The sequence below is a fragment of the Leucoraja erinacea genome, unplaced genomic scaffold (genome assembly GCF_028641065.1).
Source record: "Leucoraja erinacea ecotype New England unplaced genomic scaffold, Leri_hhj_1 Leri_216S, whole genome shotgun sequence".
Classification (NCBI taxonomy): Eukaryota; Metazoa; Chordata; class Chondrichthyes; order Rajiformes; family Rajidae; genus Leucoraja; species Leucoraja erinaceus.
Genome location: NW_026576117.1, coordinates 97,321 through 119,149, shown reverse-complemented (window position 1 = coordinate 119,149; position 21,829 = coordinate 97,321). Strand labels below are relative to the sequence as shown.

The window sequence follows — 21,829 nt, the reverse complement described above, 5'->3', positions numbered from 1 at the left end:
ATCTCTTAGGTAAGCTAGAACACAGTGGGAGACCCCACGTCACGGGGGAAAATTTATGATAACATTGAATGGATGTCAAACCAAAAATACCTGCTAACGTTATTAGCAATTTGAACGCCAGATATCAATTTGGTTGCAACAAGACGGAATCACCAGTAACCTATGCATGTGACTTAGGAACCAGATCAGAGGCAGCAGCGGTAGATGCCTACACGCTGGATAGGGGGAATTTCTGCTTTTGCTTCCCTCCCTTCTGCCTCATCATCGGGCACTTCACAATACAGATGGAATCTGCCTCTGGGATATTGAAGGTGCCCGACCGGCCTACATAGCCATGGTTCCCAGTTCATCACGACATGGTGGACGAGTCGCCTATGGATTCCCTAGTGGACCACGGTTGTTGACTCACCTAGTATCAGGCATAAGCCACCCATGCCATAAAAATGAACCATTACCACCATGTCGGCATCCCTGCGAACAGTCACCAAGAGCAAACATGGGAAAAATACTGCCACGACGAAGGGACAACATACGAAACTACTCAACCACTGACGTATTGGAGTTCCTGGACCATCTACACCATGATGAAAAGGTAAGGTACAGTGCCGTAAATACAGCATGAAGCGCCCTGTCTGCTTATTTAAAAACAGCAGGATAGCAGAACATGGGGTCCCATCCACTGAAGATAAAACTTATGAAGGGCATTTACAATAACATGCCCCAAAACCCAGGTATACCCATGTATGGGATATCAGTGTGATATTGACATATCTCAGAGAATGGCCACCAGCCAGATCCCTCAGTCTTGCACAATCTATGTTAAAAACGCTCATGTTTGTGGCTCTCGTATCCGCTCACAGAGTCCAGTCACTCCATAAAACTAAGACTGGATAACATGGTGATCACCCCAGACCGCATTATGTTCATCATTCTAGGTCTGGTAAAAACCAAAGCGACCAGGAACGCCCAATTCACTGGTGGTATTCCGGGCCTACCCACCAGAGTCCAGGTTGAGTGTGGTGACCCATCTACAACAATATATAGACACAACCCACAATCTTAGAGGGAGAGGAAAAGCCTATGGGTCAACCACAAGAAACCCCAAGACGGGGTAACGAGCCAAACCACTTCGGTGCCTTAAACAGGTACTGAAAGCTGCCGGAATAGATAATAATACATTTAAATCCCATTCCACTAGGGCAGCATTGATATCAGCGGCTGAACGAATGGACGTCCCGGTTGACCACATTCTCAATATGGCAGGATGGTCAAGGGAAACGACGTTCAGAATATTTTTATTGTAAACCGTTGATAAGCCTGATTTAATTGCAGACAGAATATTACAAACTGCAAATATTTAAATTAAGCTCAGGGGAGCTATTTATGTTGTTATTGTTAACAAATACCTTTCTGTTTCTTGAGAAAGCAGATCCATTGGGTGATTACGATAACACTTCCTCCCTCAAGAACTTCGGCAGTGAGTGAAATTAAAAGTGTTACACGGTTTGAAATCACAGACCTTTGGAATCTTCACGTAGTCACTCACGTGACTCCGAAGTAAAATAGTAAGATTAAACGAGTACTTACCAGTACGAAGTTTGATCTGTATTTTATGAGGGATTACGTGCCCTCCGCTCCCACCCTCATTATATAGATCAAACTAATAAACTGATGTCTCACTGATCTTTACTATGTTTACTTCAATATTGTGTCTATCTGTGATTCCACACCGCTGCTTGGAAGTATACGCACCTGCGCACTCGGCAGGGTTCTTCACGTAATCCCTCATCGTAACTCCTCATAAAATACAGATCAAACTTCGTACTGGTTTAACTCGTTTAATCTTACTATTCTCCCTATGGTTTGTAAACGTATCTAAATGTAAAGCAAAGTGAAAACTACGGGATCTGGATATTTGATTTTGGATCAATTGGTACTGCGGATACATAGCTATTCGGGATTCATCGACGCGGGGAGACGAGATCCAATGCTTCAATATAACTCGTTTCATCATGTAGGGTCGGGGACAACATCAGAGAGAACAACTGCTGGGACAAGCGGCAAGGGAGGTCGAAAAGACGAGGGTGGATGTGATGGTGAGGAAAGGATGAAGAATTATAGTTGGCGGGTTAGCAGTCTGGGAGGAAAGTACTCAGAAGCAGGGAATTCCAATCATCATTCATCTCCCTCTATTACGCCGCTTATGATATTTTCATCCCCAATCCCCCAGTATCAATATCAACTGCGCCCTTCGCACTTCCTTCCATCCCCCGTCCACATGTTCAACCAGATTCTAATATAATACCGGAGACGAAAAGAACCGCAGATATTGGAGGCCTCCATGGAACGCGAAATGCTATTTTAATACAACGGGTCACGCAGCTTCCGTGGGAGTCAGCGGTATGATTTTTTTAAGTTCGTCGAACACAGTAGTGGAGTAACCCAGCGTCCAAAAAGGTCAGATGAAATGTTCAGACCCAAAACGACGCCTATGGCAGAAAGTGTTAGAGCCCACCCAGAAATATACGGGTATAATACTAAAAATAAGGTTAATAGAAACTCCGTATAACCATATAACCATATAACCATATAACAATTACAGCACGGAAACAGGCCATCTCGACCCTTCTAGTCCGTGCCGAACACATATTCTCCCCTAGTCCCATATACCTGCGCTCAGACCATAAGCTTCCATTCCCTTCCCGTCCATATAACTATCCAATTTATTTTTAAATGATAAAAACGAATCTGCCTCCACCACCTTCATATATGCAGATGATGTATTACTATATATTACAAATACAGAAAATAGCATCCCAAACTTGTTAAATCTTATAACTCAATTTGGCTTATTTTCCGGATATAGAATTAACTGGAATAAAAGTGAAATTATCCCAATAACGGAACTTAACATATATTTTGCAACAATCTCCCTTTAAAATAGTCAATGAAAATTTTAAATCAATGATCTGGATAATGGTGTGGTAAATTGGATTAGTAAGTATGCAGATGATACTAAGATAGGTGGGGTTGCGGGTAATGAAGTAGAGTTTCAAAGTCTACTTTCAAAGATGGATTCAACAGTGGCTGAATGGGAGATGCCAGAGAGTAATGGTGGATGGTTGTTTGTCAGGTTGGAGGCCAGTGACGAGTGGGGTGCCACAGGGATCTGTGTTGGGTCCACTGTTGTTTGTCATGTACATCAATGATCTGGATGATGGTGTGGTAAATTGGATTAGTAAGTATGCAGATGATACTAAGATAGGTGGGGTTGCGGGTAATGAAGTAGAGTTTCAAAGTCTACAGAGAGATGTATGCCAGTTGGAAGAGTGGGCTGAAAGATGGCAGATGGAGTTTAATGCTGATAAGTGTGAGGTGCTACATCTTGGCAGGACAAATCAAAATAGGACGTACATGGTAAATGGTAGGGAATTGAAGAATGTAGGTGAACAGAGGGATCTGGGAATAACTGTGCACAGTTCCCTGAAAGTGGAATCTCATGTAGATAGGGTGGTAAAGAAAGCTTTTGGTGTGCTGGCCTTTATAAATCAGAGCATTGAGTATAGAAGTTGGGATGTAATGTTAAAATTGTACAAGGCATTGGTGAGGCCAATTCTGGAGTATGGTGTACAGTTTTGGTCGCCAAATATAGGAAGGATGTCAACAAAATAGAGAGAGTACAGAGGAGATTTACTAGAATGTTGCCTGGGTTTCAGCAACTAAGTTACAGAGAAAGGTTGAACAAGTTAGGGCTTTATTATTTGGAGCGCAGAAGGTTAAGGGGGGACTTGATAGAGGTTTTTAAAATGATGAGAGGGATAGACATAGTTGACGTGGAAAAGCTTTTCCCACTGAGAGTAGGGAAGATTCAAACAAGGGGACATGACATGAGAATTAAGGGACTGATGTTTAGGGGTAACATGAGGGGGAACTTCTTTACTCAGAGAGTGGTAGCTGTGTGGAATGAGCTTCCAGTGAAGGTGGTGGAGGCAGGTTCGTTTTTATCATTTAAAAATAAATTGGATAGTTATATGGATGGGAAGGGAATGGAAGGTTATGGTCTGAGCGCAGGTATATGGGACTAGGGGAGATTATGTGTTCGGCACGGACTAGAAGGGTCGAGATGGCCTGTTTCCGTGCTGTCATTGTTATATGGTTATATGGTTTATATGGAAGATTCAAACAAGGGGACATGACTTGAGAATTAAGGGACTGACGTTTAGGGGTAACATGAGGGGGAACTTCTTTACTCAGAGAGTGGTAGCTGTGTGGAATGAGCTTCCAGTGAAGGTGGTGGAGGCAGGTTCGTTTTTATCATTTAAACATAAATTGGATAGTTATATGGATGGGAAGGGAATGGAAGGTTATGGTCTGAGCGCAGGTATATGGGACTAGGGGAGATTATGTGTTCGGCACGGACTAGAAGGGTCGAGATGGCCTGTTTCCGTGCTGTAATTGTTATATGGTTATATGGTTATATTGTTAAATATCTAGGAATTTATGTGACCAAGAAATATACTTCTTTATTTAAATTACATTTTCCGTCTTTACTTAATAAACTGCATACTGGATCAATCCAAGCATTCAATATTGTAAAACACTTCCCATCTCAATGCTCGGTAGAATCAATGCCATAAAAATGATTTTTCTCCCGCAATTACTATACCTTTTTCAATCAATCCCGATAAATCTCCCAAATTTATTTTTTAAGTTGTTTGTATTGTCACAGGTATTATTTGGGATTATAAGATTCATAGAATAAGTAAAACACATTTATACACATCCAAGATGAAAGGAGGAATAGTTTTACCAATTTTTAATTTTACTTTTGGGCAGTCAATATTAAAAATATGACCTTTTGGTTGGAAGATATGGATCAGCAACCAGACTGGTTAAAGATGGAAAGGGAAGATTGTCTGCCTTTTGAAATAGCCGCGGACATATTATTGACCCTTTTGCTGAATCTATTGTACAACCGGGCAAGGCACTGGTTGGTGTTTTGTTGGAGAGTATTAGCAGAACGAACTCTGAAATATTTACCGTTATTGATCACAATTATAGGAACAGGAAAGGGAAAGTGACATGCCGCAACGATTTACTTAAGTTGCAGTTCGAATTCAAAGGTGAATTATTTAGGGAAATAACGTATAAAACTCGCGTGGTGGACTTGAAGCCTATCAAATCCATCGCCCTCTTCGGACACAGGACTTTGTCACCAATATATTCCTCTGGGCAAGTTCGCCGATGTAATGTCGTTAAACGTAGTTTACATCTGTTTTACGTGCAGATGCTTCATGTTAGTTCAAAAGCAAAAGTAAAAACACACGGCGCATGTTGACAGTTTTGATTATAAGTTTGACATAAACATCAGAGAATGTCCAGAATTTTTCATCATATCGGGCGACATGCATAAAGAGAAATAAGATTTCGTCTTGAAATATGTCGCTCTGTAGTAGGTGTCTGTGGAAGGTTCCCGACCTGAAACGTCACCTCACTATGCCCTACACATTTTTAGTGCCCCGAGATGTTGATTTCGAGGAGGATTTGTAGTGGAGCTGACAGAGAAACGCAATTCTGGATTTGCGTTATGAACTGGTTACGACCATCACATGATAATATTCAACCGGCAATTTGAGAGGGGGAAGATTAAATCGGAGGGATTGGTATTACAGCTGGACATGAGGTAATAGATGGCCACATTTGAATGGAAAGGGATCCGAGCAGGAACCCATTTGGAATATAAATGTAGTAATTTCTGGGAATATAACGGAATGATCTTTACAGTCCAAAGAGGTAGAAAGATTCTAGAGGCAGAATGAAGCGATCGTGGCTGACAAGATAAGTTAAATATAGCACTAAACTAAAAGAGAAGGCAAAAGCTTTGCAAAGATGAGCGGGGAAGTAGAGAATTGGATTTTTTTAAATAAACAACAAAGTAACTAAAAAAGGTAATATGGAGAGAAAATATGAAATACGAAGATAAGGCGCCAATTATATAAAAGAGGATAGCAAGAGTTTTTCAAATATATAAATAATGAGAAAGAGGCCAGAGTGGACATCGGGCTGCTGGAAAATGATACTGGAGAAGTGATATTTGTGAACTCAGCAAGGGCAGAGGAATTGATTTTTTTTTTTGCATCTCAGTAGAAAACACCAGCAACGTCCCTGAAATTGAAGGGAGTCAGGGGATGGAAGTTAGTAGAATGGCTAATACTAAGGAGATGGTGTTTGGGGAACTGAAAGATGGACAAGTCACCTGGACCTGATGGGCAGCACTCTATGGTTCTGAAAGAGATGGCTGCATGGATTGCGAAGTTATGCGCAGTAATCTTTCAAGAATCGCAAGATCACTGCGCAATCTGGTTGCAGAAGATTGGACATTTGCACATATTACCCCGCTGCTCAAGAAGGGAGCAAAGAGGAAGAGTGAAAAATGCAGCCTGACTTCAATGGTTGATATGATTTTAGATCAATCTAAAGGATGATGTGGCTGAGTACCCAGAACCATGATAAGATAGGCCAAAGGCAGCATGATCTGACGAATCTGTTGGAATTCTTTGGAGATGTACATTCCAGAACAGACAAAGGAGAGTCTGCGGATGTTGTTTACCGAGATTTTCATAAAGCCCTTGATAAGATGCCACACGTGAGGCTGCTAAAGAAGATGAAATCTTAATGTATAAAAGGGAAGATATTAGCATGGGTCAGCAGGTTGCCACGATGGCAGAAGACATAGTAGCAATAAAGGGTTTTTTTTCTGGTCGGCTTCCCGTGACTCGCGGAGTACTGCAAGGGTCGGTGCTGGGGCCGTTACTCCACGTTGTACATCAATGATTTGGATGAGTGAATTGAAGGCGTTGTGGCCAAGTTTGCACATGATACAAAGATAGGTGGAGGGGCATGTTGTGTAGAGTAAGCAGTTACTTTATTGAAGCACGTGGCAGGTTGGGAGAGTGGACAGAGGCGTGCAAGATGAAATACAACGTAGCAGTGGAGGCATGCACTTGGGAAGTAGAAATAAAGACATAGACCATTTTTTAAATGGGAAGATAATTCAAAAAGTGGAGGTGTAATGGGACTTGAAAATGCCAGTGCAGGATTCCCAAAAAGTTAATTTGCAAGTCGAATTGGTAGTAAGGAGGAAGGCAAACACAACGAGAGCATTTATTTCGAGAGGATTCGAATATAAAACATAGATGACTTGGTCAGGCTTTATAAGGCGCTGGGGAAACCGCATTTGGAGTATTGTGAGGAATTTTGGGCCATATATCAGAGCTGGCGCTGGAGATGGTCCGGACAAGCTTTACGAGAATGATCTCAGGAATTAATGGATTAACATACGATGAGTGTTTGACGGCGCTGGACGTCTACTCGTGTAGATTAGTATGGGGAGGTGGGGGAGGGGGGGGGCGTTCGGAGGACCTGATTGAAACTTACCGAAGAGCGAACCATCGGGATAGAGTGGGTGTGGTTATGAAGGTTAATTCCCGGAATGACGGGACTGTCGTTTGCTGATTCGGTTCTCTGGAAACTTTCAAGAGAGAGCTAGGGAGGGCTCTTGAAGATAGCGGAGTCAGGGGATATGGAGATAAGGCAGGAACGGTGTACTGCTTGCGGATGATCTGCCATGATCACATCGAATGGCGGAGCAGGCTCGAAGGGTCTACTTCTGCGCCTATTGTCTATTGCCTATTGTCTATTTTTTTCCACTAATGCGAGAGTCCAGAAACAGAGGTCATAGCCTCAGAATAAAATGACGTTTCCTTTAGGAAGAAGCTGAGGTGGAATTTGTTTTCAGCGGAGGGTGGCGAATCTGTGCAATTCATTGCCACAGAAGGCCACGGAGGACAATTCAATCGATAATTTTAAGACAGGGCTAGATCGATTATTGGTTTCCATGGGGTTATGTGGAGAAAGTAGGAGAATGACGTACAGGGTCCGTGGAACGTGGGGCGACTGAGCGATCACTGCTCACAGGCTTCGGGGATACCCGGTGAGGGAGCAGAACGACCGAGCGGTGTGTGGGTTGGCCAATTAGTATTTTTTGTTGTTACTCGACCTCCAAAAAACTGGGGGGATAATACAGGTCATCCCCAACTTTCCAAAAATTGGGGGAATATATCCCCATAGCCCCCCCCCCCCCCCCCCCCCTCCTCCTCTCCCCCCCCCCCCCCCCCCCTCCCTCTCTACCTCCCCCTCTCTCGGACTCTTTCCCTCTCTCGGGGTCGAGTCTCCATCTGGGGCAGCGCTTCGTTCACTGCCCCATATCTCGACTGTGAACCGCGCTGTGATTGGACTTTGAGCGGAGAGGAGGGAGGGTTTTGGGGGGGGGGGGAGTCGGTTTCCGCCACGACTGGTCGAGGTTTTGCCCAAAGATCTTTCATTTTGCCGCGCTCACTGTGCGCTAGTTCTGAGATTCTGGATGCCGGAGGTCTTCAGGAAAATATAAAAATACGCCTGCGGGCCGGAGAATTTCGGGCTCTGAAGCATGATTCACCAAAAAAACAGGAGGGGCTGCAGGCATCCCCCCCCCACCCCCCTCCCCTCAGCCTCTTGGAAGTTATACTATGTTCTTGGAAGTTATACTATGTTAACCTGTTAATAATAACATTAATATTAACGTGTTAACATAGAAAACGTCATTGTATTCACGGTACAACTAGAGAAAATAGCATTACATTTTAGCAAAACGGCAAAACAAAACTGATTTAGGCACTCGATTATGAAAAAGGCATTATCCTGGTGAAATCATTAAAAAAAAGTCATGAAAAGGCACTCATGGCATTTATGGCAAAATCCCGGCTCTGTTGATTAGTAATGGTGTCAGAGGCTATGGAGGTATGGCACTAGAATGGAGTTGTGAGGGAAAGGTAGATCAGCCATGATTGAATGGCGGAGTAGGCGATGGACCGAATTGCCAAATTCTGTTCCTACAACTTTTGAACATAAACCGCCGACACAGCAATCTTGACCTGAGCATGGATGTAGTGGAGGATATGAGTAGGCGCAGTTTCGGGACAAAACTCCCGGGTCTGAAGAGGGGTCCCGGACCGAATCCTCGCCTATAATGTTCCTGCACAGATACTGCATGACCCGTCTATTTATCCAGCATTTAGTGTGGTGGACAAAGACAGACGCGAGTATGGTGACCTGAGTGGAGGAAATGGTTAATTACTTATTTCAGGGTGGGGGATGGAGTCTCGAGTGGACGATATGTGGATGATGGGCAGACGAACTGAATTTGTCTGTTTGTGTGTGTGTGTGTGTGGGGGGGGGGGGGGGGGGGGGGGGGGGGGGGGGGGGTAGCGATAGATTGTGGAACACATTTTGCCTTCCGGACGTCTGCACAATACCTAGTTTTTCATTCTGAATCGTAAATGCGATCACCTGCTGAATATTAACCGATATTTATCGTGTTTTCTATCCTTTCCGATTTCCAACAAACTTGTGTCTTTTCAGGTCAATGTATTGCTGTTTGTATGAAATAGGCATCGGCACAAAATTAAAAACATCTAAGGAAAAAATCTAACTACGTTATATGCTACCAGGTTACAGCTTGAACTGTGCGGTGAGATGAAAGAGCGACATGGAATTATTCAGTAACGCCAACGCCAGGCCTGCATGGTCCGCGGCGCTATGTTCAATGTTGCACACCTATTGTAGAACAAGAAAATGAAGTAAGTAAAGAACTGGGATGCGCATCAATTCCACTTCCGCAGATTTAAAAACATGATAAGGTAGAGATTATATTTAGGATTCACCAGTGTTAACATTCATAAAATTAAAGACGTCTGTCGCCCTGTTAATGAAGCGACTCCCGGCTCAGGAAAATACTATGAAAATGCGTCTTGGATCAAGTGACTGGTCGGTAATACCAGTGGCCGGCCTTCTGTACGATTTAGCATTGTGTATTCCCACACCAAGAAGTGGGGAATGGCTTCATTTGTCTGGAAATGTTTGTTAAAGGGTCCGTGACTAATGTAATTGTGGCGTCACTCCCAGTGGCCACTGGAGGATTAGCGAGGGTATGAATGAGGAGAGGAGCAGCGCTCTACTCTGTTCTCGAGTTTGATCCATTGTGTTCTCGGATTTGCTGTCGACACTACGACTCTTCCAGAATGCGGCGGGCTCCGATTCTGTACGTGAAGGAGATCGCCTATCCGATTATGGCGGCGTTTGGAATCCCCGGTAAGACCCATCATTTGAGATTTAGGGTTATTATCTTCACGTGAACCGACGTAAAGCGAGGGCTATATTTTGCATGTTATCCAATCTGATCACAGAAACATTTACATAAATACAATCAAGTCAAACGTGTACAATCGGTAGCGAGATTAGATTTGAGGACGTAAAGGCGATTTTATCTGACAATCCTAGATACTTCGCAGGGAAGTGCACAACCGGCGCCATGTCCCAGTCATGTTGTTCCATGTGTAGGAAGGAACTGCAGATGCTACTTTCGACCGAATATGATCACAAAATGCTGCAGTAACACAGCGCGACAGGCAGCATCACTGGATGAAAGGAATGGGAGGCGTTTCGGGTCGAGACCCTTCTTCAGATTCTGAGTCATCTTCTGAAGAAGGGTCTCCACTCGAATCGTCACCCATTCCTTCTCTCCAGAGATGCTGCCTGTCCCGTTCAGTTACTCCAGCATTTTGTGTCTATTTTCAGTGCGTACATATGAGTGAGATTACATTGAAGTCTCCACAGGCTTAAGAACTATTTCGTTCACAAGTTGGCAGACAGACCACGCAGAGCATGAAGAAGTAAACTGAAGAAAGAAAACTTAATTCAACCCCTGATTTCCATTTGGAGCTATCATTTCCACGGCAGTTAATAACACAACGAAATGATAATTTAATCGGCGAGAAGCAGACAACTGAAGATGGCGACAAGATATATATTTGTAATGCTGGAAAAAACACCTAACTGGTCACGCATCATCAGTGTGTAATGGAACAATATCGTTGGTTCAGTTCAGTGGCCATGTTAATACAGGAACAGACTCGCGTCATCGGTAGGTTACAGGTCGTTGTAAATTGTGCTTAGTACATTGGCCAGTGGCATGCTCTGGCAAGGTAGAGCAAAGAGGTTGGAGACAATGTGAAGTGATCATGTGGAGGAACTGGTATTGGATCTGTTTGACTGGGAGTTTGAGGGTCGATGAGGAAGGCCTAGACCGTGCAATATGTCTCTATTTTCATGATGTGTTTCTCACTGTGCAGCCCGTATTATTTCCTTCATGGATCGATGACGCTGTTATTGAAAGCCTCCCGTCAATAAATATTTTGGTATAATTCACTAAGATGTCCTTCAGTTTCGAAAGCCCAGAACATAGAATAGTACAGCACAAGCACAGACCCTTCAGCCCAGAATGTGCGTCGAACATAATGCAAATCCCATCTCTTATCTACCTGCACATTACCAATATGCCGCCATACACAGCATATCCATATGCTTATCCTTTAAAATCCCACTACCGTATGTGTGGCCTTCACGATCCACGCATTGATTTAATTAAACATTGCGTTACAGCATTGAAACTGGCCCTTCAACCCACCCAGTTCATGCAAACCCGTGCGCGCTATTTTAATATAATCCTACTTTGACATCCCCTCTCTAGAAGATGAGGACGATTTTCATGGAGACCAGTTCACCCACAAACGTTCAAGTTTTTGAGAAGTGGGAGGATGTCTGAGCATCAAGAGGAAACCCATGTGTCACGGGGAGTACGTGCAAACTCCACTTAGCGAGCCCCCGAGACCAGGATCGATTTCTGACGCTGATGCTGTAAGGCAGCGGGTTCACCAGCTGCGTCTCTAAGCTGGTCTCTCCAATGAGGTTTAATCGCAGCCTTTGTCGTCTCTATTTAGTGTAACAGAGACGACAATAGAGTCGGTGAAGTACCTGGTCATTCTCTGCTTCATTCTGTCTTCTGCAGCCAACGTGCTGACGGCTTCGATCTTGTACCGGGGACAGTGCGGACTCTCCAGAGGAATCACACGTTACATGGTAGCGATGGCAATGTCCGACCTGTTCCTCATCTTCTTTCAAGTATTGCTCCAAGGAATCTACGTTCACTACACCCCCGACTCATACCTGCGCCACACCACGGTGTGCCCTTCGTACGTATACCTGCGCATCCTCACGCTGGACTATTCCGTCTGGTTAACCTTGTCCTTCACCTTTGACCGTTTCGTCAGCATTTGCTGCCCGAAGCTGAGACTCACATATTGCACGGATAAGACGGCCGCCGTTGTCATTGTGTTCTTGTTGCCGCTGAGTTGTTTAAAGTACATCCCATTTTACTTCATGTACGAGCCACGATTCAACGTGGACAATGTGAACTGGGGTTGCCGGCACAAACCCGCCTACTTCACTTCCATCTGGTGGGTGGCTTTTTCTTGGATGTGTACCATCTCTCTCTACTTACTCCCTTTCGTCTTAACGCTGCTTCTGAACGGGCTGACGGTCAGGGACATCATAGCGGCCAGCAGGGTCCGCCGGCGGTTGAAAGGACTGGAAGGCAAAGACGCCGAGGTGGAGAATCGGCGCAAATCCATCGTCTTACTCTTCACCGTATCCGGCACCACAATATTACTCTGGACGACGGGAGGGGTGACTTACATCTGTACCCGAATTACATTTAATTTTGTCGGCTCTGATCTCACAAGCCCCTCAAACATCGCAAATGAGGTGGGGGTCTTGCTCATTCGGCTCAGCTCCTGCGCCAACACGTGTATCTACGCAATGACGCAGAGCAGATTCAGGCAGGAGTCGAAGAACGGGATTGAAAGTTTCATTCGTTTTATTATTAAACTCACCAAACGGTCGCGGCATTGAGCCGAGTGCTGGGGTTGGAATACAACGCAGCTATTCTCTCTATTCCCATCAGTAAAACAAACACCATCCCATGCCCCCACTTGCGGTTAGAGCGGATTATTTGAACGGGAGACCATCCGACTCGAAAGGTCGTCTGTCTATTTCCCTCCGGAGATGCTGCCTGGCCCGCTGAGTCTACCCAGCACTTTGTATTGTGCTCAGGATTTCAACATGCACACTCTATCGTTTGATACCTTATTTCTATCAAGTTCGCCATATTCTCTTGAATCCACCCAGCACCAATTAAATAATGACCTCGCGGGTCGGTAAAGAGAAATATGTTGTGGTCCTTCTTCTCCCAGACCTACTAGTCCTGAATTTCAAGCATCCGTGGACAGGAACACCAAATCCCCTCTCAGTGTCCACCATTTGTCCACTACATCTTGCTTCGCTGTTGATGGAGTCTTGACCTCCCAACCCACCTGTTGCGGTGTTTACGCTTTCTTCAATCTTCACTGTCTCCGCAGCTGTAATAGTGTAACAATTTAACAGTACATTCTGCAAACTGGTTATCTTTTGTCTTGTCACACCTGTTGTATTTGTGTAAGGTTTTCTTGTAGAATTGAATGGTAAGACCTGACAGGACAGCACGTAAACAAAGTATCCCGTTACAATAATGAACCAATCCCAATGTCTGGGCTCTCACGTTGGGCTGCACTCGAAACATAACCATTGGCATCAAGAACTCTCTGCATCCACATTCAATGCATGTTGCAATAGGATAGACAGTCAGAACAATTACTCCGTGGTGGAATTGTCAAAGTGTATATGGCATAACGTTAATACAAGGTGAAAGGCACGATTGAATTGGGATGTGCGGGGCCTGTTAAACAGTGGGCGGTGGTTCCCTTAGTGCGAAGTGCGGTGGATTCAACTACGATAGTGGTATTTAAACGGCTGCTGGAGAAACACGCGGGTATGCAGGAAATGATGTAGGTATATTGATCGATATGAATGAGATTGGTTTTCCTTGACATCATGTTCGGCATAAATACTGTGGGCCACGTGGTCTGTTCCTGTGTCATACTTCTCTGCGTTCCATGTTACTAGTTTAGAAACACTGAATCCGATACCACAACATCCCTGTTGGAATTGCAATTCATTTTAAATTGTACACTCGTCGTCAACAATTTGAGCACCGAGGAGCAGGAGTGGCCACTCGGCCGCTTACGGCTATCTTGCCATCGAATTTTATCACGGCTGATCTACACTGGGCTCATTTGCTCTTCCGTGCCCGTTCCCCATTGCCCTGAATTCCTCGATCTTTACCCAGATTCACATTAAATACCTCTTATGACAATAGACAATAGATAGACAATAGACAATAGTTGCAGGAGTAGGCCATTCGGCCCTTCGACCGCCATTCAATGTGATCAGAACCTCATGCCTGCCTTCTGCCCATATCCCCTGACACAGCTATATTTAAGAGGGATATCTTGCTCTCTCTTGAAAGTATCCAGAGAATCGGCCTCCAACACTCTCTGAGGCAGAGAATTCCACAGACAAACAACTCTCTGTGTGAAAACGTGTTTCCTCATCCGTTCTAAAGGATTTACCCTTTATTCTTAAAATGTGGCCTTGGTTTTGGACTCTCCCAACATCGGGAACATTGTTCCTGCCTCTAGCGTGTCCAAACTATTCATAATCTTATATGTTTCAATGTGTTTCCCTATCAACATATGACAGTCCCGCCATCCCATTAATTAACCTCGTGAAACTACGCTGCTCTCCCTCAATGGCACGAATGACCGTCCTCATATTTGTAGACTAAAACTGAACACAATACTCCAGGTTTGGTCTCACTAGCGCCTTGTACAACTGCAGAAGTACTTATTTGCTCCTATACTCACCTCCTCTTGTTTTGAAGGCCAACATGCCATTTGCCTTCTTCACTGCCTGCATGCTTACTTTCATGTTTACTCGATCTGTACCTGCATGTTTACTGGATCTAACAAATCGCAACCCGTTTACCTGTATTGTGGATGTTTCTGAAATGGCCGATCTGCTCGTGGTCATCTTACAGGCGTTGCTCAAAGAAGTCTACATTCCCTACACCTGTAATTCCTTCATCTCCCGCAGCACGATGTGCCCTTCATATGTTTACCTGCGCATCCTCGCTCTGGACTCTTCCGTCTGGTTAACCGTGTCCTTCACCTTTGATCGGTTTGTCAGCATTTGCTGCCCAAAGCTGAGACTTGTCTATTGCACGAATAGGACGGCATCCGTGGTTATTCTGTCTTTGTATGCGCTGAGCTGCTTAAAGTACATCCCCTTTCACCTCATGATTGAGCCATATTTCACAATGGAGAGTGTGAATTGGGGATGCCGGCACAAAGCCGTCTATTTCACCTCCATCTGGTGGATGCTGTTTTCTTGGATGTGTAACCTGTCATTATCCTTCCTCCCTATCATTCTAATCCTGCTTCTGAATAGGCTGACAGTAGCAGCGAGCAGGATCCGCCAGCGACTTAAATCACTGGATGGTAAGGACTTTGAGGCGGAGAATCGACACAATGCAATCGTGTTACTCTTCACCGTGTCCGGCACCTACATATTACTCTGGACGACAGGGGCAGTGACTTTCATATTTACGCGAATTACAATCAAATTTTGTGGGCTCTGATGTCACAAGCCCATCGACCATCGACCATCGCAAATGAGGTGGGGATATTACTCATTCCTCCTGCAGTCCGTCCTTTCACCCTTTTTTATTTTTATTTTTATTCCTGTCCGTACAAAATGTTTCTTGGAGGTCTTCTTTTATGTGGTGGGTGGGGGGAGGGGAAGGGGGAAACTATTTTAACCCCAGTCCTACCTGGTCGGAGATGCGGTTTTTCTCCGAACCGCATCTTCGTCCTCTCTGTGCGGCCTACCATCGAGCTGGAGCAGCGCTGGAGCGGCGTTTCCTGCCGGGAATACAGCTTCGCCGGCGGTGTAGATGCTGGGACACCAACATGGAGCGGGCGATGCCTTACCGGGTCGCCTTGCGGTAAGCTCCGGGGCACTGTGACCGCCGACTGCGACATCGTTGAGCTGCGGCTACAGAGCGTCCAGCCGCGGGCGGGCGGCACTGGGTTTACAACACCGCGGAGCCTGGGATCCGAGATCGCCAGAGTCGGAGGTCCGGCCGGTGCGGCCTGTGAACTTTGGTCGTTGCAGTCTTCGGGGAGGAAGCGGCCGCATCAGTCCAAGCCGCTGAAGGATGTTCACCAGACGCCGATGATCCAGCTTCGCGGCAAGAGGGCCTGAAAACATCGGGTTGGCTGAGGAGGCCAGATATAGGCCCCGACCTCGGGTGGACTATGAGGGGGAGAACTGGATATTTCACAGTGATTTCTGCTGTGGGGGGACGTTTCATGTTGATTTCTATAGTGTACTGTTCTGTGTCTTTTTTTCTTTTTCTCTTTTTTGTTTTGTATGGATTTATTGACATTTGATCTGGTCAATTAGTTTAATCCATCTCTGTAAAGCACTTTGGTTCAAATACTGGTTTTGTTGAGAAGTGCTATATAAATAAACATTATTATTATTATTATTATTATTATTCGTCTTAGTTGTTGCTCCAACACCTGTATTTACGCAATGACCCAAAGCAAGTTCAGAGAGTAGGTGAGGAACGGGATTAAGGTTCATCGTTTCATCGTTAAACCTGTGAAACTGGTGAGGCAGTGACCCTACATTTGGAATTCGATTATCTCCTCGTTCGATGCATTCCCATGATCGAATCACCCCGTTCTGTGGAAGAGTCACAACCCGAAACGTCGCCTGACTATTCCCTCCACATATGCTGCCTGACCCATTGAGTTCCTCTTACAATGTGTGGTTTTGCTAATGATTCCAGTATTTGCAGTTCCTTGTATCTAATTCCTTTCACCCCGCTTTCGGCCGGAAGGATCTCATTGAATAGTCATCATAGTGTTTAGCCCGGGATATCTCCTAGCGTGTTCAATCTGCCCCCACCCTTCGCTATTTACCGTCGCTCCGTTATACTCCATTGTTTAAATGTGTGCAGCTGTGATCTCCCCTTTGCAGGGAGAATGCGAAGGCGTTCCAGTGACACAGGTTGAAGGGAAACCAGACATAAGTATATAAAATTATGATAGGGTTGATCGTCAGAACATTATTCCCAGTGGGGGAATGACAAGGAGTAGAGGATATGCCTTTACGGCGCATAATGTATAACAGATGTGCGGCGCAAGGGCAGGCCTCTGCATATGCGGCCTCCGTGGGAGGGCGTGTCCACCTATCCTAAACTTAAAAACATAGATACATAGACAATAGGTGCAGGAGTAGGTCATTCGATCCTTCGAGCCTGCACCACCATTCAGTATGATCATGGCTGATCATGCAACTCAGTATCCCGTACCTGGCTTTTCTCCATACCCCCTGATCCCTTTAGCCACAAGGGCCACATCTAACTCCCTCTTAAATATAGCCAATGAACTGGCCTCAACTACCTTCTGCGGCAGAGAATTCCAGAGATTCACCACTCTGTGTGAAAAAAGTTTTCCTCGTCTCGATCCTAAAAGTTTTCCCCCTTATCCTTAAACTGTGACCCCTTGTTCTGGACTTCCCCAACATCGGGAACAATCTTCCTGCATCTAGCCTGTCCAACTCCTTAAGAATTTTGTAAGTTTCTATAAGATCCCCCCTCAATCTTCTAAATTCTAGCGAGTACAAACCGAGTCTATCCAGTCTTTCTTCATATGAAAGTCTTGACATCCCAGGAATCATTCTGGTGAACCTTCTCTGCACTCCCTCCATGGCAAGAATGTCTTTCCTCAGATTAGGAGACTAAAACTGTACGCAATACTCCAGGTGTGGTCTCACCAAGACCCTGTACAACTCCAGTAGAACCTCCCTGCTCCTATACTCAAATCCTCTTGCTATGAATGCTAACATACCATTCGCCTTCTTCACTACCTGCTGCACCTGCATGCCTATTTTAATGACTGGTGTACCATGACACCCAGGTCTCGTTGCATCTCTCCCTTTCCTAATCGACCACCATTCAGATAATAATCTACTGTCCTGTTATTGGCACCAAAGTGGATAACCTCACATGTATCCAGATTATACTGCATCTGCCATGCATTTGCCCACTCACCCAGCCTATCCAAGTCACCTTGCAGCCTCCTAGCATCCTCCTCACAGCTAACACTGCCCCCAGCTTCGTGTCATCCGCAAACGTGGAGATGTTGCATTCAATTCCCTCGTCCAAATCATTAATATATTTCGTAAATAGCTGGGGTCCCAGAACTGAGCCTTGCGGTACCCCACTAGTCACTGCCTGCCATTGTGAAAAGGACCCATTTACTCCTACTCTTTGCTTCCTGTCTGCCAACCAGTTCTCTATCCACATCAATACTGACTCCCCAATACCGTGTGCTTTAAGTTTGTATACTAATCTCTTATGAGGGATCTTGTCGAAAGCCTTCTGAAAGTCCAGATATAAAAGATCCACTGGTTCTGCCTTATCCACTCTACTAGCTACATCCTCGAAAAATTCTATAAGATTCGTCAGACATGATTTACCCTTCATAAATCCATGCTGACTTTGTCCAATAATTTCACCACTTTCGAAATGTGCTGCTATCCCATCTTTAATAACTGATTTTACTTCGGAGTCACGTGAGTGATTCCGTGAAGACCCCAGCTCCAGTGCGCATGCGACATAATCGCACAGCGTGCAGAACGCGGCCAGCGGGAGTCGGCGCTCCCGCATCCAAGGACGTGAGGTAAGTACTTACCTTAATCGGGCCTTGTGATTTTTGCTCCAGGGGGAGCAAAGTGAGGCATGGTGAGCGGGCCCCGTTTCGACTCCAGCGTGGGGCCGACAGTGACGGGGAAAAGGTGCCACCCGGACCGCTAACGCTGCGGACCGCTGCAGGGAGCTGCGCTAAAGCCGGTCCGGTGAACAGCTGTTCCGTACAGCCGCGGACCGGCGGGAAATTTTAAAAAACCCGACCGGCAGCCCTGCAGACTCCTGACCAGGAGAATCACCGCCCGGGAACCGCCACAACGCCGCCTGGGAAACGGCAGGCAGCCTCTACTTACAGGTAAGGGGAAATCTTACCAATTTACAGGTTCTACAGGAGCCATCTTCCTCCAAAGCTGGAACAGGTTGGAGAAGGCAAAAATAAGTATGTCTGTCTCCCCAAGCCAGAGGAGGTCATGAAGTTCACCTCCAGGAGAAGGACTGCCTGCCCAACTCCACACGAGGGTCCTTATCTGGGAGGCAGCCACCGGTAGCGGTGGAGCTATTTCAATGCTCCCGCTCACTCGACACCGAGCCGCTCCCTGTGCCGCCGGATTAAAAGGGGCACTGGCTGAATGCCAAGGGAGCTGACTCCTACCCCAGTGCTATTGCACTAGCCATCTCCCTTGTCGAGGGATTGATGCAACAGCGGAGTGGAGTGCTTTGCCTCCTCCCATTTAGCGCATCCTTTATGCTCCTTTTGTAAGGGCTAAGGAGGCCAGGGCTGGGCTGGCTTAAGCGCTGGGCAGGCGGACGAGAACAGCAGTATGCCAGGGGAGCAGGATCAGGAAGATCCACTGGGTGTCGTGGGCCACTACATGGCTCCTCCACGCGACCATCTTCCCAACAAAAGCCCTGCAGGAGCAGGCCTTTCCAGAGGCAAATCCGCAGGCAGCTGGGTCTCGTAGACTCACAGACAAGCAGCGAATTCTACAGAAGGTCAAGATGTTACCACCTTTGCTCGCCTTTGGTGCTGACGCCTAAGATGTTCCCATATTTGGGATACTCGACTGAACGATGGTGCATATAGACCTGCCCGCAACCCCGAATATATGGGGCTATGCAAACCGCTGCTGCGGGGAAGAGGGAGCAGGCTGTGGGACGAGCAGGATATCACATCCAACACCCAGCTGGCAGCACCCCTCGGCATCCACCAGCGATATCAAACAAGGACTGGTGAAAGCCTGGTGACCGCTGCAGATCCCCCATAGTTCTTTTTAGACGGGGCCCAGAGCGGAGCCGTGGGAAGATGCGCCGCCCCACCGACAGCACCAGCATACCAGCAAACTACGCCTTCATGAAAAACAACAAGCATGGAGGTAGGTAGTCTGGTTCCTCCCAGTTTACACTAAAACAAGGGTGTTCTACTAAACTGCATGGGGGGGGGGGGGGGCATTCACCTTGTGGGCTAAGCATGGGATGCTGTCACAAATAACCAAAATATACTCAACAGCATTAGAGGATAAAAACGAATTCAATTGGGCATTTTACTGCCAGTTCAGCAATGCGCCCAAAGGGCTTTTTCTCCCTCTAAGAAAAGAGAAGTGAGAAGGCAAGCTGAACTAAACAGGCACATTACTAAACAGATTGGAATTTGTATCGAATATATTCACCAAAACTATAAAAGATGATGAATGTAGCATCATCATTGATCTAATATCACTAAATAAATCTGTTGAGTATATCCACTTTAAGATGGAGGTGGAGGTTTGTCACTGCCAGACATCTGATCTCCCTAGGATACCTATGGGGAGCATTGATATGGGAGATGCTAACTATCTTATACCATACACTAGGATCATTATAGATACCTAATAATTATTTACCTGGTTCATGGATATCCCAGTTAGGGCAACCATGGGAACATATAGCATTTCATATGATCTATACCTCAGCCCTAAACTATAACTATGGCCATGAAAATCTTAAGGGAACAAGCATAATCATGGCATACATTGGATGATACCCTCATATTAGGGGAACTAGGAATTAGCTGTGGCAGCAGTTCTAGCTACGAAACAGCTCCCTAGCTGAGGTTCATCCCACGCCCAGATAAACCAGAATTGGAGCGTTACTACCTAGGATTATCTGGGCTTCAATAATCATTCCGTCCATATGACTGTTACTTTGCCTAGATACTTGGGGCACTATAATCAAATCATGAATGTACCCACTGAAGCTATATCACAATTAAGGTGGTGGGCAGACATATATTTGGCATAGTTTTTCAGCCCTATTATAAAGACATATCTATTCTCCATGGCCTTTGTAGACCAGTGAGGTGTCGAATTGTTTATTAACTTTATTTGCTTGGTTTTGCTGCGTTGTTTGTACTTGTGTTTTATGTTTTTTAATTTATTGTTTGGATTTTTGTATGTAATTTATGCGCCTCGTGTTAGTTGTATGTTCTGTTGTTCTGCCTGTTTTATGATGTCTTGCTTGTTTTCTTTTTTCTGTACAGCACTTTGGTCAGCTTTGGTTGTTTTTAAGGTGCTTAACAAATAAAGTTATTATTATTATTATTATTATCATCACCAATCCCAACTTGGTTATTTTAAAAACCAATGCCAGTACTTTGGGCTGGGGAGCAACTAAACTCCATATCCAGCACAGGCAACAGATGGACCAAGTCACAACATCGTTACTACACATACCGGGCATCAACTACTTGGGATTGGTGATTGCCTATTGGGCTAAAAAAGCATATCCATTTCAAATGCAGCACGTACATATGTGATTACGGATTGATAATACTATGGTGGTGGCTAATATCAACCATATGGGGAGCATAATAATCATTATTGTGCAACAAATTGGTCAAACGAATGGTGTGTCAAGACATTTCAACTATCAGCTGCCTATGTCCTAGGAAGCTAGAACACAGTGGGAGACACCATGTCACGGGGTAAAATTTATGATTACATTGGATAGATGTCAAACCCAAAATATCTGCTAAAGTTATTTAGCAGTTTGAAAGCCAGATATCAATTGGTTGCACAAGACTGAATCACCAGTAACCTATGTATGTGACTAAGGAACCAGATTAGAGGCAGCAGCGATAGATGCCTACACGCTGGAAGGGGGAATTTGCTTTGCCTTCCTCCCTTCTGCCTCATCAGTCGGGCTCTTTACAATACAGATGGGATCTGTCTCCGAGAGATTGAACGTGCCCGACCGGCCTACACA

The 21,829-nt window shown here is 45.4% G+C and overlaps 1 protein-coding gene across 1 annotated transcript; it reads left to right on the top strand.

The window, feature by feature from the left end:
* Window positions 1-10,031: 10,031 nt before the first annotated feature.
* Window positions 10,032-12,846, top strand: LOC129716351 (probable G-protein coupled receptor 139). Its single transcript, XM_055666227.1, has 2 exons — window positions 10,032-10,188; window positions 11,945-12,846. The coding sequence occupies exons 1-2, from the start codon at window positions 10,032-10,034 to the stop codon at window positions 12,844-12,846; spliced, it is 1,059 nt and encodes a 352-aa protein (XP_055522202.1).
* Window positions 12,847-21,829: the final 8,983 nt, after the last annotated feature.

Coding starts and splice junctions, on each gene's coding strand:
- LOC129716351 (XM_055666227.1), top strand. CDS start 10,032: ATGAGGAGAGGAGCAGCGCTCTACTCTGTTCTCGAGTTTGATCCATTG. Junction 10,189..11,944: donor GGCGGCGTTTGGAATCCCCG/GTAAGACCCATC, acceptor TGTCTTCTGCAG/CCAACGTGCTGACGGCTTCG.